The sequence below is a fragment of the Acartia tonsa genome, chromosome 14 (assembly GCF_053477335.1).
Source record: "Acartia tonsa isolate MP-2025a chromosome 14, ASM5347733v1, whole genome shotgun sequence".
NCBI lineage: Eukaryota > Metazoa > Arthropoda > Copepoda > Calanoida > Acartiidae > Acartia > Acartia tonsa.
In genome coordinates this window covers 14646587-14667310 of record NC_137273.1, presented here as the reverse complement: position 1 = coordinate 14667310, position 20724 = coordinate 14646587, and the positions used below count along the sequence as shown (strand labels likewise).

General features: G+C 35.7%; 1 protein-coding gene and 2 long non-coding RNA genes across 3 annotated transcripts in view; 1 reads left to right on the top strand and 2 right to left on the bottom strand.

Moving 5' to 3' along the window:
• Positions 1–2161: 2161 nt before the first annotated feature.
• On the top strand, positions 2162–2894 carry LOC145305928 (uncharacterized). The gene is made up of 2 exons (XR_013874834.1): positions 2162–2424; positions 2718–2894. It is a non-coding gene; the product is annotated as an uncharacterized LOC145305928 (long non-coding RNA).
• Positions 2895–4043: 1149 nt separating this feature from the next.
• LOC145306084 (uncharacterized) lies at positions 4044–5424 on the bottom strand. The gene is made up of 3 exons (XR_013874885.1): positions 5305–5424; positions 4687–4787; positions 4044–4221 (listed from the first exon to the last, which is right to left on the bottom strand). It is a non-coding gene; the product is annotated as an uncharacterized LOC145306084 (long non-coding RNA).
• Positions 5425–7705: 2281 nt separating this feature from the next.
• Positions 7706–20724, bottom strand: part of LOC145305229 (galactokinase-like) — a 33912-nt gene continuing 20893 nt past the window's right edge. Inside the window, exons 10-16 of the mRNA XM_080146818.1 lie at positions 16389–16472; positions 13276–13331; positions 11692–11729; positions 11434–11483; positions 10725–10782; positions 10414–10485; positions 7706–9241 (exon numbers count right to left, since the gene is read on the bottom strand). Of these exons, the coding sequence (XP_080002944.1) occupies positions 9140–9241; positions 10414–10485; positions 10725–10782; positions 11434–11483; positions 11692–11729; positions 13276–13331; positions 16389–16472 (460 nt within the window). The 3' untranslated portion in view covers positions 7706–9139. The remainder of the gene's footprint in view (positions 9242–10413; positions 10486–10724; positions 10783–11433; positions 11484–11691; positions 11730–13275; positions 13332–16388; positions 16473–20724) is intronic.

The window sequence follows — 20724 nt, the reverse complement described above, 5'->3', positions numbered from 1 at the left end:
GGCCAAGGTATTTTCCCATAACACGCAGTAGTTAATAGACTATAAAAGTTTTAAAGATTTTTAATCAAAATAATAGATTTGAAATCTGCATAAAATTTTAAGGATTTTTTATAAAATTCGTTTTTTATATAATTCTTTATTTAAAGGCGCAAATACGATTTAAGTTAATAAATTTTGACCAATAGGATAGCTGGATTGGAAACTACCTACGCTCTAATTGGTTGAATGATGTACGTCACTTAAGCTTCTCTAATCAGAGCGCAGATAATTTTAAATCCACCAATCACAGATCTCAAAATTATTTAACTTAATTTGTATTTGCGCCTTTAAATAAAGAATTATATAAAAAACTAATTTTATAAAAAATCCTTAAAATTTTATGCCGATTTCAAATCTATTATATTGAATAAAAATCTTTCCAACTTTTATAGTCTAGTAGTTAAACATTTAATATCTTTAATTTTTTCACAGGTAATGACAAGATTCGAAGTGAGGGAGGCGACAATGGGCTGTTTATTACACTAGTCCCAAAAGTTTTATTTAATAACTTTGGGGATTTTATTGATCTTGATTGGTTGAATTATTAAATTGAGTGTTTTAACGTTTCAATTAATAATCTACAAAAAAGGTAATTTTGTTTATCATCATTGGGGAGTACATCAATTTATCGGCCATGGTTTATCACTTTTGATCCCTGCCTAAAAATATAATTTTATTGTGTAATCTATTTAAAAATAAAAATTTTTGACAGGGCACCAGATTATCTCAATATTTAGGGCAAATATCGTTCACACAAAACAGTAAAAACAAGGATGACAACATCCATAAAGGGGAGGCTCTAAAACGGTAGGACAAACGGACATTAACACTTGTATAGTGCCAGAGCTGAATAAGCAGAATGTAAATGTATAAGAGTCGAAGCAAAATTGTAGTTAAAATTGTTGAAATACTGCTTGATACCGGATCATGTCTTTGGACATACTTACAATTTTAGACTTCGTTGCCTTAACCCTACGTAGCTACCTTGTACTCTATACAACCTAACTTTACCTAGGGAAAACACTGATATGCAGTTTTTCTATTTACAACTTCGGAGTAGATGGGATATTCGGGTATAGTCCTTTCCACGACATCCCTCCATAAGGGGCGATTTGTCGTATTTTAAAAATGGCTTTTTATAGATTATTTTAGGTTAGGTTAGGTTATATTGGGTTAGTTGATTGCCCCACAGGGTCAGGTAATTTGCCCCGCAGGGTTAGAGCCCCCCGCAGGGGCTAGAAATAGGAGAAAACTTACTGTAAAAAATACGAAGAATCGCCCCTTATGGAGGGATGTCGTGGAAAGGACTATACCCGATATTCAATATCAGTCCTGACAATCTAAAGGCGCTTCCAAGCTAGACCCGTCCAGGGAAAAGGGAATGCGATTCTGACAAACAATTCTAAGTGAACATATCCCCTTTCCATTTTTTTCTCCCTTTCTTACCCACTTCCCTTTCAGTTACACAAATTATACTCCAGCAAAATATTTAATTTTCGGCAATTCCAAATGGAATCAAATGGCTGAATAGCAGTCCCTGTCAGAATGCTTAGGTAGATGGGTCTAGCTTGGAAGTGCCTTTAAGTTAAAAGGACTGTTCAATTTATAAAACAAAAAAAATATGGTTAGCTTATAGTACCTAAAAATTTCATTTAAATCAAAAAGTACCATTTAACAAAGAAAATGATGAGGCTTTTTAAATTTTAGTAACATTTTATGAACATTAAAGCATCTTAAAAATCTATTTTTAATTTCTATTTCAACTACGTATATAGAGGCTTTGATTGGGTTGATTTTAGTTGTTTCAGTTTAAAATTTTAAAATGACCAGAAAGCTACTGTTTTTCCTGTTGTTCAGGTTAGATTTTATATTTACGTATCTGCGGACAACCGGACCTAATAAAATTTTGGTAAAGTTTTGTTAGATTGTTGTTTCGCTACTTTATGAATTTTTTTCCTTCTTATAACTTTTTAAATTATTCTTTATTTTTTCTACTGAACTGATCAAGTTCTTCATTTTAGTGAAGCTTTTAATATGCCCCTGGAAGGTTTTAGGCTAATATTCTGTCCCCTTCGAATTTAGAGCCCCTAGCTAAATGTTAAGCCGATAGTTTCTCTATTTGTCTGATAATCAAATTATATATTTATTTCAATAGGCATACAGCCTGACGTACACACATCCCGCCCTGAGGGCTCCTACCCGCAGCTTTACTGGTGCCAGATCTGACCTGCGGGGCATAGCACCCGCTCAACCCGTCCTGCGGGGTGCCGCATCCGCTCAACCCTTTCTGCGGGGTGCCGCATCCGCCCAACCCGCTAGTTATGCCGGAGGAGTTAGAGCCAAGCAGTCCAAAGCAAATTTGAGGGCTCTGATTCGCCAGGGAGCGTAAGTAACTTTCAACATTATTTTTTGTGTGTGTCTATGTGTTTGTACAGAAAGATCTTGTCAACTGAATGACCAATTATTGATTTATCTATCAATCCAAGAAAAATCCGCCAAAGAATCAATCACACTTCGATTTTTGTTTTACCTTTCATGGAATAGCAAAATACAATGATATTATTCAATTTTCCAGTATGGCTTCAAAAAAAAACTGGTTTTGATCTTATCATTGTACATTTTTCATATTTGTAGAAAACTGTCTATAATACGATGCGATAAACAACTATTATTTTTAGGGATTATTGCATTCCCCAAAAGGGACAAGGGTGGTGTGAATGCTGTGATAAATACAACGAACCAGTCGGTGGCTATGCCTGCTAGGAAGACATGCATCAAGAATTACTGAAAAACCATAGCAATCATAATTATTCTTTCTTTTAATATATGTAAATTAAATAAAACTTAAATTTTTAGTATAATGTTTTTTATTTTTATATTCAACACATTTATCAAGGTGGGGTGCTGCCACTTTTACCTTTAGCAAAAATACAACCACTTTTTTGACAAAAAGTGGATGTGTTTTTGTCAATTTCGTTTTTAGCTGTATTTTTGGCAATATTTTTTATCCACTGTCAAAATTACACCTTTATACTGTCATAAACACAGTTTTACTGTCATTCTCACACCCATGAAATTCAATGAGGCTGTCAAATTCACAGTTTTAATGACAAAAATACCCTACATATTTAAGGGGGTGTAAACAGTGCAATACCCACCTTAAATAATAAATTAGGAAGGCCTGCCTTCCTCTTTTTTCATCCTCTAATGCTGTGCACGCCACTGATGAAGATAACTTGACTTGCAATTTGAGGAAAAAGCCGAACTTGTTTTATGTGTAAATCTACAGCCTAACCTATAAACCAACAGTTATAGCAGCTTCGATACAAATTAGACTTCAAAACAATTTACATTTCTAGTTGTAATAAAACAGGGAAAGACGACATTCATAAATAGCTTAGCTTATAGAACATCACTAAACTATAAGAGCATTCAAACATATTAAAAAACTCAGTTAAAGAGTAGATTAAGAAGGGAAGAACATTTGTCTTTAAATAATACTGGTAGTACCCAAAGTTTTAAATTACAGTGTCCAAACTTTTGAACAACAAAAAGTCATATACAGAAGGCTAAATTTTTAATAAAAATTAGGATGTACATCAATTTACAGTCTATTGTCTTATCCCTTTAGATTCCAGGGAAACATGATCAATCTTATGGGAAGCGTCACAAGACATTCACGCATAAATCTTCGATAACAGCTGAGATAATCAAAAAATCAGATGAATAGGATAATCTTAGCATACAAAAATTTGTTGTCAAAAAAAAAATCAGTATGTTTTCAATGGTACAGACTTTCAGCCAACGATTATAGAGTTGCTACGCTTTCTAGATTGTACCTAACTGTGATAGGAATCATCATGCAAAGTTTGAAATTGATATGACAATTCTAACATGCCTAAATTAACAAAAAGTGCTAACCATTACGGACGAAGCTACCCTAACAATAGAAAAGATTCGCTTTTAAAGATGTAGAAAAACTTTGCTTTCATAAACACAAAATGTTTTGCTGTTTTTATATTTATTTTCAAAACAATGAACATAATTAATAATAAGTCTAATGGCCAACATTCTTAACCATACCAATAATAGTCGCCGTATCCGTATGGGTATCCGTATCCGTATCCGTAATCCCAGTAGTCCCAGTAACCGGGATAATAATATACGGCTTTACCATCTTTCCTAAAAATACAAATATTGGGTCAAGTGCAGCTCATGGTTCAATATTGCTGGTAACGAATGCATACTGGTTTCTGTGATTATTAAGTTCCTGGATCAAATAATTAGAAAATAATCCTTTAATACAATATGACACAATATAAAACATCATAAATAAAGACCTTAATAAAGATTCCTACTGTTGCTATATATCAGGTGCACAACATAAATAGTTAAAAGTTGGGGGAAATGCCTTGGCCCATAAACAGGCGCAACTCATTACCATGCACAGTTAGGACTTCTCAGACAAAGGTGGTGCAATCAAATGATGGTTGTCTGTTGGATGCTACTTAACCTAATATCCTATAGTGGACTTATAGTGAGTATTGCATCCCATTACATGCGGATGATGCCCTTGGGTTCTCTAAATGATCACTTGAAATCTAAGGAGAATCTTGCTACAATGAATTAATAATAAAAATTATCTACCTGCCATTAGGTGCTGCAGCCTTTTTTAAATTTTTTCCAACTTGAGGGTCTAGTCGAGGGCTTAGTCGAGGGTCTAGTCGAGACCCATTACAGATCATCACCTAAACAAAATTGAATGCTATTTAAATAAGAATTGAAGTTTTTAAATTACCAAAAACGGTTTTAAAAAAAAGTTTATAGCAGATTTGACTAACCCTTTTTAATACAGCCAGTTTTAGAAAATGTTTAACAATAAAATTAGAGCTCTAACTCAAACAACAGCCAAGAAATGATACAAAAAATAGTTATTTATCGCATCATATTATAGATCAAACCAGTTTATTAGCCTCGGAGGGCTGTAGGCTCCGGCTATCAAAACTGGTATTTATCTTATGACTTTTGATTTTACTATGCATAGAAAATTATATATAATACAATACAGTACATGACTATTCAGGGGCAATTTCTCTTGGGAGGGTGGTGGTACCCTCCCCCCAAAATGTTACAAACCTTCCTGAGTACAATGTGAAGCTACCCTGTACAGCAAAACCATAACGGATCAGCGGTTAGCGAGTTTCTTTGGTACAGACAAAAAGCGCTTACTACTTTATATAATAGGATAATAATAAGGATAATTACCTCCAAGAGCACGAAGGCTAGGACAAGAACCAGTAGTTTGCTGGACATCTTCAGTTTCAATACTGATCATATTGTTCAACTAAACATCTTTTTATACTATTTTTTAAAATCTATTTTTAAAATCTATTTTTAAATGTTAAAAAAATAAAATCTATTTTTAGATGTTCTATTTATAAATTATAAATGCAGGGTTGTTGCGCTTACAATTTTTAAATAATAAGGACATGTATTAGGAAAAACAGGTGCTTTTACATAAAGTGATTGTTATACCAGGGACATAGACGTCCAAGGGGGGGGGGGTAATGGAGCGATTACCCCCCCCAAACGATTACCCCCCCCAAACGATTTTGGGGGTTACCTAAATTTAGAAGGGGGTATTTACCCCCCCAAATAATTTAGGAGGGGGTATTTACCCCCCCCAAATAATTTTGGGGGGGTAAATACCCCCCCGAATTACGAAAACGAATTACCCCCCCCTAAAAAATGTTTACCCCCCCCCCCAAAAAAATAAAAAGCTTGGACGCCCCTGACCAGGGAGGGTGGGGACATGTTTCATATCGATAGGACAATTCTAACCTGTCTAATTAAAGAAAAGAGCAAACCGTTGCGGACGTACGGACCGACCCTACCAATTTTCGGACATGACAGACAGGCGGACATTTTGAATTCAACAGTTGCTTAGCTATTAACAAAGGCAAAATTAATTTTCGTGTATTTGCCGTTTTTAGTTTTATATTATATTTTATGATTTTTATTATATCATGACTTTTGTTTAAAAGTGGACAACAAAAAACACCAATTTTTTTCAAACAGCAAAATTTTCTGAATACATATAAGCTTGTATTCAGTTACTTTAGTACATAACAAGGATGGCAACACCTTTAACATCAATGCTTAACAAATTTGAGATATGTTAACAAACTTGTAAATCAGTTGCAAAAATACTAATATTACAGGTTGATTAATAAAGACGTACTTACATTTTTCAGATGATTTCCTTTTAACATTGTGTCTCATCGGCTTAGGAATCAACATTCCAAAAAGCAGGTAAAAAAGTACGATAAAAATTGACGTACACAATTTCTGGAAATGATTATAGAGTTGCCACGCTTCCTGTTCATACATTAAAAGATTTGCATAGTAGAGTTTAATACAGATAGGATGAGTTTACAATACAATTTGCTATTCGTTCAGAATGGAAAAATTGATTTATAAGGATGACAACTTCCATAAAAGCAAAGCCTTGAAACGGTATGACAGACAAATATTGACTTATGAACAGTGTCAAAACTGAATGTACAAAAAATAAATATAAAGTTTTGACAAAATTATATGTAAATTTGTTGCAAAACTTCTTAAATACAGAATTCTGCTTAAGGACATACCGACATTTTTAGGACTTGATTATAAAGATGCCACACTGATAATATTGTACCTTTTTGTAATAGGATTCAGACCTCCAAAAATCAGATCAATCGGATGATTGTATTACATAAAAAATTGTTGTTAAAAAAAAGTTTAAAAATCAAAGTGTTTACAATGGACGTACGGACATTCTAGTAACGATTATAAAGTTGCTACAGACAGGAATCATCATACAAAGTTTGAAATCGATAGGACAATTCTAACATGTCTAAATTAGCGAAAAGAGCTATATGTTATGAACATACGGAATGACCCAAATTATAGAAAAGCTTTCCTTTTAAAAATAAAAACGTTTTATTGTTATGTAGGAACACCTTTTGTTTAATTTGAGTAAGGCAATAAAAAGGCTGTAAACAGTTGCTCTAGAATTATAATTAAATTTTTTCCAACATTTCATATAAAACAGCAAATTTTAATCAAGGTAAAACTCTTTTGATATGTTATTTTAGGTTAGTTGATTGCCCCGCAGTGTTTGAGCACCCGCAGGAGCTAGAAATAGGAGAAAAGCTGATGTAAAATTACGGCGAAACGCCCCTTAAGAGGTATTGTCACGGAAGGGAGTATACTCAAAAATACTAAAGGGATAAGACAATGAATAATCAACTGATGTATTAGAGCCAACGCATAAGATGGCGTGGTGACAAGTATTTTGGGAATTTGTGTAAATTATTTGCTGTTTTGATTGAAGAAAACTACCTACCCTCTTTTTTTCTTTAGACATTTATTTATTCTTTCATTAAATTCATAAAATTAAAATAAAAACTTTAACCCGTTGTGTATCAAATTGAGAGACACCCTATATGTGAGTCAATCATTCTAATACTTTTTATCCTACTTGCGACTACTCCCCTAGAGGCCTATAGGGGCACTTGAGGGGTTGATGGGGGGGGGGGGGGGGGGAGAGGATTCGAATCTCAATCTCTCCACTATCATTTGTAGTTTTAAAAAGAAAAAGTTAAAATAAAATTTTACAGGATAAAATAATAAAATTTTATTTGATTTATAAAATATAATGGTATACAATATATCTATAAGTTATGACTAGTTAACAATTTAGAGTAATGATAATAAATAACATTTATGGTAATTTATTTTTCAACAAGGATGACAACATTCATAAGTAGCGAAGCAGAAAAAATAAACAAGAAACAGAAAAAGTGAGTTATAGAGCAGAGGTGGATTCTTAAAAAAAATTGCCTTAATCGCTTAGTGGGGCAAAATTGTTTTCGTGAAAAATCTACCAAAATCACATTAAAAATCTAAAAAAAAAATAAACAAAATCATAGAAGGGTTATAAACATAAGATTTTATTTAATTTTTGTAGATTTTTATGAGATTTTGGAGGATTTTTGAAGAAAACAATTTGCCCCACTAGGCTATTAGTGGGGCAATTTTTTTTTTTAAGAATCCACCTCAGATGATCAAATGCCAAAAGAAAGAAAATAAAGAGATGTGATTATGCCAAATAAATCTTACCTGAAAACTTTAGCTGTCTATCATGAATAGCAGACGATAAAATCATATTTCCTTCAGAGCGTTACGAACTGACTGACTTACTGCCGGACAATTAAGGTGAATCATAGAGTAGCTTCGCTGCTATAAAGTACAATTACCTATATGAAAATTGAGGTTACTAGAGGCAGATATTGTCAGAAAATCACTATCAGAGATATATAGGGATAGGACAATGTATCGAAACTTTTGGTTTCTTGAACTATGCAACGCAACCTCTCTTATTTTTGCTGATTTTTAAGATTTTGTGTATTTGCGCAGAATGCCGCTAAATACTTATTCTCTTAGCAGACCATGCTTACTGAAAATCATCAACACAAGCAGACAAAAAATTTAAAATTAACAAAATCTAAAAATAGTTTTTAGGAATATTAAGACAAAAATTTAAAATGTAAATAATTACCCATGGTCCTATCCCTTTATCCCTGCTATTTATATAAAAATTTTCATCTGGGTTTTCAAGAAAAGTTAAGAAAGCCTTTAAATCGATGTATGTAAGAAAATACAACAATTAAACAAAAAAAACTAATTAAAACAATTATGTCCATATAAGCAGTAAAATTTACAATTTGAATTCACAAAATAATTGAGAAAATATAAAAAGCAACGTCAGTTTCATTGCTTTAGTAAAATCTTTTACAGTATGGCTTCGTAACCGATTAATATCCGCTGGAATAGAACCAATTCTCAGAAATAGTGAAAAATCATGTACAGCATCGTATTAGAGACAATTTATCAAGAATATTATAAAATAATATCAGTTAACATTAGAATATCGTCGATAATTTGTCAACCATGACCACTTGTTTTCAATGCATTGAATTAAAAAAAACATTGTTATTAAAATAGTTTTGACCGGAGTAACAGAATAATTAGAACATTTTAGTCAACATAAAATTTAAATGAGGATGGAAGCACCATTGGATGGTTGGCAGAGGTAGAAAGTTGGGTTTCCTTTATATTCTTCTGATATTGATTTCATAACCTTTTCTGCAGAGTCCTAAATAGATAGATGGATAGATTAATAGGTAGATGGATAGACAGATAGATAGTGGAAGGGATCATAGAGGTAGAAAGTTGGTTTCCCTTTATATTCTTCAGATATTGATTTCATAACCTTTTCTGCAGAGTCCTAAATAGATAGATAGATGGATTAATAGGTAGATGGATAGACAGATAGATAATGGAAGGGATCATAGAGGTAGAAAGTTGGTTTCCCTTTATATTCTTCAGATATTGATTTCATAACCTTTTCCAGTCCTAAATAGATAGGTCATAGATAAATATGTTGATAGATAGATAAATAAGTAGATAGATAGATGGATAGTTGGAAGGCTGGCAGAGGTAGAAAATTGATTTTCCTTTATATTCTACTAGCGACTTCGCCCCTAGCTCTAGGGGCTTTGCCCCAAGAGGTTTAATCAAACCAATTTTTCGTATTTTAGATTTAATTTTTTTTTTTTGGGGTTGGGGGGGTTTGTAGTCGACCCCACAATTTTAATTTAAGTTTTATGAAGAAAAAAAAATTTGGGGGGGGGGGGTATTTTGAATTTTTTTGGGGGGTTGGGTGTCCGACCCCCCCAAGAAAATAGTTATAAACCATCCCGGGACCTATGAGAAGCTACCCTGTAAAGGAGAACCCGATCGGTTCAGCGGTTAGCGAGATCCTTCGCTACAAACAAACAAACAGACAAACAAACAAACAGACAGACAAACAGACAAACAGACACACAGACATCGTTCTACTTTGTATTATAGATTGAAATAGATTTCTTTACCAACTCGAAAAATTGACAGATATACTATATAGATGGTCGATAAACTGATTGTTAGTTAAAAGATAAATTGAAGATAGAAAAGATAGAAAATTAACGGTACATCCGCCGAAACCGGCGCCGGTCATGCTATTTCCATTAACATATTATTCAGAATACCTTAGTTAGAAGAGTAACGGTACAATCGCCGAAACCGCCTCCAGTAATCCTTCTTCAATAAACAAATAACTGTATATACCTTTGTCAGAATAGTTAACGGTACATCCGCCGAAACCGCCACCAGTCATCCTACTTCCATAAACACATAACTAGAAATACCTTTATAAGAAGAGTAACGGTACATCCGCCGAAACTGCCGCCAGTCATCCTACTTCCATTAGCAAATAACAGTATATACCTTAGTTAGAAGAGTAACGGTACATCCGCCGAAACCGCCGCCAGTCATTCTACTTCCATAAACACCTTCAACCTAAACAAAGGATTAAGAGGAATGTTATCCTAATATAAAATTAACAGAATATCTGTTTATACTTCAAAGTGAAGCTTCTATATGTCTCGGAATATTTCATATCCCCCCTCCCCCCCCAAAAAAGGGAAAACATAGAGAAAAAGATATTGAGAAAAACTGAACCTATAAGTTCATGATTATTATGGATGCTTGCTCAATATTGGTCGCGAGGCAGGTATAAGGCTATTTTATACACTTACCTTTCTGGCAATGTCTACTAACTGATCCAATTCTGCGCATGATACTTCATAATCGTCCCTAAAATAAGGACAAGTATATTCATAGCTTGCGGGGATAGCAACTAACAATAAAATTTATTACAGATTGAAACAGCATGCTGTAATATAAGATTACTAGCGGCTTCGCCCCTAGCATCTAGAGGCTTTGCCCCAAGAGGTTTGATAAACCAAATTTTTCGTAAAAGAAAAGTTAAAAAAAATTTTGGGAGGGGATTTTTTTATGGAGGGGGGGTTAGTCGATCCTTATATTTTAATTTTAGTTTTAAGAAGAAATATTTTTTTTTTTTTTTGGGGGGGGGGTTAATTTTTTTTTCTTTTTTTGGGGGGGGGGTGTCCCAGCCCAAAAGAAAATAGTTATAAAACTTCCCGGGACCTATGAGAAGCTACCCTGTTAAGGATCGGTTCAGCGGTTAGCGAGATCCTTCGTTACAAACAAACAGACAGACAGACATCGTTCTACTTTGTATTATAGAAGATCGATGAGACACCGTAAGGTGGCACCAAAAAAAAGACGTCATACGATAAAATAACCAATGAGAGGCCAGTATACATTTTACCATTGGTCAATTACAAATAGGGTAACTTTGTTCATCATCATTTATGATAAATATAAATTTATCGGCTGCTATTTAATATAGACAGTCGCAATTATTTTTGTTAGGATTTTTACCTGAGGGAGTCGTGGCTTGCATTCATAAGTTCGCCAAAAAGTTTGTAGTTCTAAAATATAAAATATACATAATTACCAGTGACAAATAATGATATAAGTAACTAGATGGATTCTTGATTATTATATAAACATTTAAAACAAAACTAGCAATCTTTATGCAAAAGTACAGCAGCCTATATTATATATCAACCGAGTAAACAACAGACAAAGTAAGTTATGGAATAGCTCAGCTACTAAGAAATGATTCAAAGTACGAACCTTAGATTCTAATGCGTCAGCTGCCTTGGAAGTTCTTTCTAAAAAATATAAATATTTTCATTTTTTTTATAATCATCATGGACAATAAAGGTTCCTCAATATCTTTCTTCTCTCTTTCTCTTTCTTTCTCTATCACTCTCTATACAATATATATATATACTAGCGGCTTCGCCCCTAGCCTCTAGGGGCTTTGCCCCTAGAGGTGATTTATAGAAGAAAAAAATTAAGGCGAAATTCGTAAAAAGACCAAGGAAATCTTAAGCAAATTCTTTTTTAAAAAATGGGGGGGGGGGTGGATTTTTTTGTTTTTTTGGGGGGTTGTGGGTGTCCCACCCACTTTAGAAAATAGCTTAAAACTCCACAGGACCAATAGGTATATACCCTGAAGAGTAGAATCCGATCAGTTCAGTGGTTACCGAGATCTTAAGGGACAGACGGACATCATTATACTTTGTATTATAGATATATACAGGGTGCGCCACATATCTAGGGACTTTTTTAAAACGGCCATAGCGTCAAAACTACTTGACCAATCAGGACGTTCGACCCCACTATAAAAAGCCTAGGTAATGACCTTTTAGCACAAAAAAAATCTGTGGGCGAAGATGGGCTCGTACTCCGAGCTGGCCGCGCTTATGTTCAACAAGGCAGATTCGAAGTGCGCTGGTGGTATAATCTGGATTCTCAACTAGGGCCCACTAAATCGGACCTCAGCCCATCTGTAGATGAGCTAGAGTTATGCAACTTGCTGGGAATACTGTTAGATACATAAGTAAGACACTAGAAAAGACTACAGCTCTTTATCTAAAATGGCTTGGCTTTAGTATTCCGGCAAAGTGAAACGTGGCAGATTTAGAGATATCAAAAAACGTCAAAAATCGTGTAAAATCGTGAAGATTTCTCGTTTCTCGACGTCAGAGACCCATATAGAACTTAAAACTCATTTTAGACTATGAATTGCGCTGACAACCCTAAATGAATCTTCCTGCCATTTCCAAAAAGGTATAGAACGTCGTTTTAGCTCAACTGTGGTCCAAATAAGAGCCTCCGTGTCAAAGAGTAGCTTGAAATTTGGGTGAATTTGGATCCTGCGGTTACTCACATTCCTAAGGAAATGGGGCCTCCCAAGCATGCACCAATAGACGTACCCATACCATAAAGACCTCCCTCATTGCCACTATCAAGGAGAACTTTGCCAGCTTGGACAGTTACATTCTGACCTTGGCCTGCCGGCGGTTGAGGAGGCGGGTAGAGGCGGTGATTGATGCTGGCGACGATTTTATTCAATGATCTAATAGTCATATACCTAATTTGCTCCCCAGTTTTTAAAATTTGATAAAATCTTTATAATTTACGATTTTATGTTCATTTGTTTACAATTTAGAAAAAGTCCCTAGATATGTGGCGCACCCTGTACATATCTCTCTATTTCTCCTTTTGATACATCGCTTCTTTTCTATCTCCCCTTTTTCTCCCTCTCACTTTCTTTTACAATTTATAACACTTATTGTGTACTTTTATAAAATTATAAAAAAACCTTTGCTTCTAATGCATTGGATAAAATCGTCCTTGTCAAAATCTTACCTATTTCTGATACAACATGGCTGATTCTTTTGTACGTTACTTCATTAAATTTATCTCTAAAAAAAAAATCTATAAAAAAATTGACAACAGCTATAATTAGCAATGCATGGTCTTAAATAGAAACTCACTGAGATATGGAATTAGAAACAAACATTTCGGAAAACTATCTGTAGTAGCAGCCAAAAAAATCTGCTAAATCTTTTTGCAAATCTCCATGACAGAAAACTCACATGCGGACAAATTTCGCTTTCCCTAATAGAGACGTTTAAATCATTCCAAAATACGTTAATTCTTATGAATTATTTTCTCGTATTCATTCGAATCCGGTGGATAGGAACCGGTTCTCATCCATACGAAAAAACTATGTCTAGCATCGTATTATATCCAGCTTTCTACGAATATAAAAATGTTCAATCATAAGATAAAAAAAATTTTTTTTAGCCCGTGGAACCTCGGGGCTTAAAAAAACTTGTTTTAATCTTATAATTGTACATTATATATCCGCGGATAGCTGTTTATAATACGATGCGAGAAATAACTATTAATTCGAATGATCTTTTTCTGGCTATTCTTTTATCCCTTGCTCTTCACAAGCTTTATCAAAGAGAAAAATTAAAAGGGTTGATATTTAAATAAACATTTCGTTTGCGGTGTGTGATCACATCAGAGATCATAATGGATAAGAAAACGGACAACAAATTGTATACACACCAAAATTATCGCCTAGCTCAATCGATATAAGTTATTTTTTGAACAGTTTGAACCAACCAATCAAATATATTACAAGCAGAGGCGTGCAGAAAAGGAGTTTATCCACCTCCCTAGAAAAATTCATTGAGATGTATTCGCCACCCTATGTGTTAAACCCCCTCTGAGCCTACTAAAACTGGAATTTATCTTATATTTTTTCCTTTTTACTTTCCCCAGAACGTGGTCTACAATACGATGCGATAAATAACTATTACAACAAATGTTTTAAAATTATGAAGTGGATTTACAAAGATGTGAATATGCAAAGACGAAGAAAGTTTCTCAAAAAATCAGTATGATACGTCATAAAAACAAGGGATTATCTTTTTAGGGGGTTTCTTTCCACTCCTCCTCGCCTCATCCATTATTTTTATTACGTCATTGAGGGACTTCTTTTCGTCTTTAAATATGCTTATAATTCAATTCACAAAAAAAAATAATTTAATTACAAAACCAATTAAAATGACCCACCCCTATATTTTTAATTGGGCCGGTCTAAAGTACCTAAAACACTTGTATTTTATTAGTTAAATTAAGGAGAACCCGATCGGTTCAGCGGTTAGCGAGATCCTTCGGTACAAACATACAAACACACACACAAACACACAAACATCCTGTTACTTTATTATAAGGATTTTATTAGTTAAATAAAAAAGATGTCTTTGAGGGGAAGGAGGGGGGTAGATATGTTTGTTCCAATTGTAAGAAAATGAATTCCACCAAAAGACTGGATGTAAAAAAGGCAAAAATCTAGGCTAACCAAACATTTGCAGAGATACGGGGATAGATGAATGGAAAATAAATTAGTATTCTCACAAATAAAATTTGTGTCTAGCTATATTTTATCAATATAAGATGAGGTCACAATTTTATTTTACTATTGTCGATATTATGTCAGCTTTGATAACTTTCATTTTATGTCAACCTGTACCTGTAGATATATATATTAGTCATTTGTCATCTACATAATGACATGTCAATTATATGTCATACATGACAACTTCTACTAAATGCACTATAGTCGACATAATCCATGGAAATTGCTGTCGTTAAAAATCATTGACATGTTGTTTTTACGCGATTCTGTACATTAAATATTACTGGAGTAGGACAAATTTATCTTTTATTAATCCATCCCTTGCATATCTGAAATTTTGTGAGGCCCAGGGAAAAGGGAATGTGATTTTGACAAACAATTCTAAGTGAAAATTTCCCCTAAACCCCCTTCCCTTTGTTCTCTCCTTCTTACCCACTTCCCTTTCAGTTACACCAAAAGACCAGTTTTACTCCAACTTTTCTTCAAAATTTTTTTTTTATTTTCGGCAATTTTAAATGAAATTAATTGGCTGAATAGCAGCCCCGGCCCTGGTGAGACCTTTCTAAAAGGGTCACTGGCCGCAAATTAAAATCCGTTTGGATGCTTTAAAATCTACTAACCACTGCACTGGACCTAATTGAAATCGTAAAATGTATCGACATTTTTCAACGTAGAGGGAATGGTTTCAAATAGCGGCCAAAACAGCACCATAAAAGAATATGTTGAAAATTGTACCTACTGCTGCTATGTCAGATGCGCAACTGAACTAACTGTAATAGGGAGGGACAGACGCAACCAATTTCTGGGACTTTAAGACAAAGGATTTACAATTAAAGTGGGATGCTATTGCCAACATCCATAAAAGCGAAGCTCTTAAACAGTAGGAAAAAACTAACATCAACACTTGAAGAGTGTCAGAACTGAATTATCAGAATATAAACGTACAAGAGTCGAAAAAAATTCACGAAAAATTCTATCCGTTTCGGACGGATTGACCGACCCTAATTATAGAAAAGCTTCGTTTTTAATATTATTATTTACCATATCCCAAGAGGAATGCAAAAAGTTTTTAAAGTTCTTTACGAATTTTTGTGTGTATTGTACGCGGCTGCTGAACCCTGCCTTCTTTTAATGTTTGCTGTTTCAAATTAATAAATGGTATTTAGTTAAGAAAAAAAGGGTATATCCTACATTTCATAAGTGAAATGTTAGGCATGTAAGAATTGTCCTATTAATTCCAAACTTAACATGATAATTCATATCACAGTTATGTACAATTAAGAAAGCGTAGCAACCGTATACAGTACACATTGTCAAAAATCCTCCATAACAATATTCCCTAACGTCCCAAGAATCACCATTTTAAAAATCAGGTAAATAAAAACTTTCTGTTGGTTATGATTATGTTGCTAAGCTTTACAAATATAAAATAAATGTTACAGGAATCCTCATGCTAAGTTTGGAATCGATAGGACAATTATAACATGTCTTAATCGGAAGGACCAATCCTAATTATATAAAAGCTTATCTATAAAATGTGTCTTACCTATTTTCTTGTAGTTTATTTGAGTCCAATTCTCTGAGGGATGGAATACCCAAAATTTTGGCAGCTTCAAAACATGCATTCCTCCTAAAGAATATAAAGGTAATAAACTATAGTAGACTAGTAGACTAGTAGACTATATTGTAGACTAGCGGCTACTAGAAGTTGTGAGAAGAGGTGGGGGGGGGGGGGGGGGGGGGCAGTCGACCTCCCCATATTCTCAAATTCATTTTAATTTTTTTCTAGGGGAAATTTACTTGGGAGGATGGTGAAATCCTCCACCAAAATAGGCCTGGACCCTACTAGGACCTATTAGAACCTGTTAAAAGCGAGATTTTTTAGGACAGGCAGAAAGATTCCAATAACTTATATATAAGGACTGTAATTTTTAAGAAAGGCATGGAACATTGGACTAGTAATCATACTGGTCCCCAAAGTTTTATAAAAACACTGGCTTGACAACTTTCGTCACTGTTATTAAATCTTTTTATTTTGTACAATCTTAGTGACTCTATGACCTTTGACTGTTATCTTCTTTAGTCTTATTATTCGGTTTTTCAAACGCTTATGTCTTTCTATTTGTCCCTCTATCTGTCTGTCTGCCTGTCTGTCTGAAGCTTAAGATCTCAGTAACCACTAAACTGATTGGGCTCTACTCTTCAGGGTCCTGTGATGGTTTTAAATTATTTTCTTGCCTGTGTGACACCAACAACCCACCCCTCCCCCCCCCCAAAAAAAAAAATGAAAATTACCCTCCCCCCCCCCAATTTTTTTTTAAATTAAAAAAAGGGGTCGACATACTTCCCCCCCCCCCCCCCAAAAAAAAAAAAATAAAAAAATATTTTTTTACTTTTTCTTCTAATATAAAAAAATACGAAAAATTAGGTTGATCAAACCTCTTGGAGCAAACCCCCTAGAAGATAGGGGTGAAGCCACTAGTGGTATTATATGAAACACTTAGAAAACAAACCCCTGATCTCAAAGTGGGGGGCGATTAAGGTCCGATTTTGTACAGTACTTATTTTGTACATATGTCTTTTCATAGAGTTTTGCAACTATTTTTAAAGGTATAATATTCATTACTATTTACAAAATATAAAAAATCCTTCAACTAAATATTAATTAAGAAATAGTATGTTAATGGTTATTTGAACTTTCTTAATTTTTGCACATTCTAGGCCCCCTGGATGCCCGTCATCTTGATCTCTAGGGAAATCATATTTATGGATTGCATAAGAAGACATATCTTTCCTTTTCAACTTTTTACTACCCCTGCTACTTGTACACTGTAGATTTTTTAGACTTTTTGTAAAAGAACGTGTTCTAACTTTTTAAAATTAAGTTGGTTTAAGGTACTAAAACGCAACAAAAACATAATCGCCATTATGAACAAAATAAGTAAGATCTTTAATTTGGCACCTTACTTTTTTAATTCTGTTAAGTAATTATTGAAAAAAATATATTTTGTTGAAGTCCGGTGAATCATAACGTTGAACTTTGGGAGCTCGTCACAAATAGGTTAAATTTTAAAAAAATCATAAAAGTTAGGACACGCTCTTTAATAGCTGCCTAATTTGGAATATACCAGGCTGACAAGGCAATGTTTAGCAACCAAGCAACCTCGTGACATTCAAACCAACTTTAATTATTGCAAGGACCAGAAAAAATGACTGCAGACGGATTTTAGTCCAAATAATTTCCTCTTTTTTACAACGTTTTTAAAAAAATCTGTCGTCGAAGTCAAGGAAATTTAAAAATGCAGATTTTTTAACTCCATTTTGCAGTTTGGTGATTATTTGTACTTATTAATAATCACAAGAAAAAACTGAATAAATACATATTTAAGGAGCAATAAATGTAAATTGTATATTTTTAAATTACATGTTTTTACTATGGTGTTATTGTGGTATTCGGCAGCCGTGAGCCATGTCTATGGCAACCCTGACCTTGGTTCGGAGAAGGGCCGAGGGCCCTCCCCCGAGTACTGGGGAAGGGGTCAGCCGACCCCCTCCCTATGCCTAAAATTAATGATAGATTTTGACAGCCTTATTATGGTTAAGCTGTATTGTTAATTCCCCCCACCCTTTCCAGGGATGGGGGATCATTATTGCCCAAACTGACTATTGTATATGTATTTATATTGATTCTGTTTATGATTACTTATTCCAATCTGTGTATTTATTGTTTGTTGTATATAACTTTAGTAAACCTTAGACCCTGAATAAAGGAACATCTGAATAGACTCTGTTTGTTACTTAGTGATTGCTAGAGAAGCGTAGCTTCTCTATAATATATGTGTCCACGTCTGTTCGCACTGCCGTAGTCATTTGAACTCGGGTGTCTGCCATTTAACCTAGGCGGATACCACAACTTTTGGTGACAGCTGTGTGAGATTACGGCAAACCACAAGTGTAGAGCAGACGCGCAGCTGAGGCTAAGGTACTCCCAGCAGTGAAACTGGCAAAACTGACACAAGCAACCTGAATTACCCACCCTGGATAGCAAGGTCTAACTCTGTATCCGGCAGTTGTGGAAGCGAAACCTAGAGAAAGACCACTAAGTGTGGCGGAACCCGAGATGCGGAGAGTAGCGAAATCGGACGAGAGACTGCGGAGAGCAGCGAAACTTGACGGAGAACCGCGAGAAGCGCCGACATCTAACGGAGGATTGTGCGCTCAAGGGCTGAAACAGGCCTGCGGACGGGCTGAAACAGGCCAAATAAGTGCAAACGGCTGAAAATAGGCCAACATTTACTGCAAGAGATAGCAGGATCCGAACCAGCGGCGCTGCAGAAAGGGACATTCCCTGCCGCCACCAGCCGGATTCGGATACACGGCGCTGCAGGACGGGACATTCCCTGCCGCCGACTGGCTGAAACAAGCCAAATAGCTGCGAGCTGTGAGCGAAAATACGAGTGTAGTGTACCAAGCAGAAGAAAAACTACGTTAACTCCAAGTATCCTGAGAGGCTACAGCGCAGCCACCCATCTAGAAAAACAGATATTATATCAGATTTTATGGATTACCACCCTGGTGTGAAAGCTGAACAATAGATTTATGGGCAAGGCTTGGTAAACAAATTTGTTGTGTATTGTGATAAAGCCAAAAATAGAACCTAGATGTAATATAACAATGCATTGGTAAACAATCTGACCCCAAGCCTTCAGCACGACAAATACACCCCCTTATCCCAACGGAAGGGGAGGGGCCCACCATAAATTGAAGCAAATACAATTGAGGTGACATAACAATAAGCCCAGGATTAAGGAAGAGGCACAATTACTTCACCACCCAGTCACTTCAAACATGCAGAACCCCCCTCCCCATAGGGGGGAACGGATGGCTTTACCCCTTCCCCTCACGCACTCCCCCTTCTCCCCACACTTGAATAAGTCCGTCCACGGTGCGGAGATAGCGACCGGGAGAACAGAGCGCAATTCACGGGTTGCGCAGCGGAGCTTGGGACGCAACAAAAATTCAACGGACGAAGGAGATAAAGCGGACCAATGAGAGAGCAGATTGAGGGATAGATGCGCGTTTTACCTGTGTGCGCAATCTGACGGCGCGTAGGCGCGTTGCAAGAAAAGGAGATTCCACGCACACACACACACACACACACACACACAGGAGCGGAGCTACTCCATAGCATACAACAGAGATATTTTTAGAAAAAAAAGGACTTGCAAGCTCCTCCCTCCTATCTGTAGTGTGATAAGGAAAACCAAATCAGTTCCTGACAGCAGTTCAGACCCTCAACAACTATCCACACCTACCAGCCTACCTTAAAGCTCAGAAGCTAGTGACAAGTATTCTAGTGTACACCTATTTTAGATCTTTGTAGTTTAAACTACCAACCAAGTGATAAACAGTGTTGGCTGCTAGGCTAGAAAGCCATAAGTGTAAACCACCTATAGTATTGACTTAAAACTTAGTGTCCCGCCGCTGAACCTTTGACTCGATGGAGCAGCCACAAGCGCAAGGAGGCGACCAGCTCCAAGGATGGCTCCAGGACGATCCCCAGCCAGCTCCAGCCGAGTACCGCAAGCTGATGCTGAGTAACCTGCCGGAGTACCGAGGACCGCCCAAGCAATCCTGGAATTCCCACATCCGGAGACTAGAAATGTCATGGGCGGCTTACCGTGTGCCCCCCCATGACACACTGAACCGCCGCAACGCCCTTTTACTATCCCTGGCGGGGCAAGCGGCGGAGATGGCCTCTCATCTGTTTGGAGAGGCAGGCCAAGCCTTGACATACGAACAAGTCAAGGCCGAGTGTGAAATGTTATTTCGTCCAGCCTATGAGTCTCAGACCCTGAAGCAAGCCTTCAGAGACTACAGGC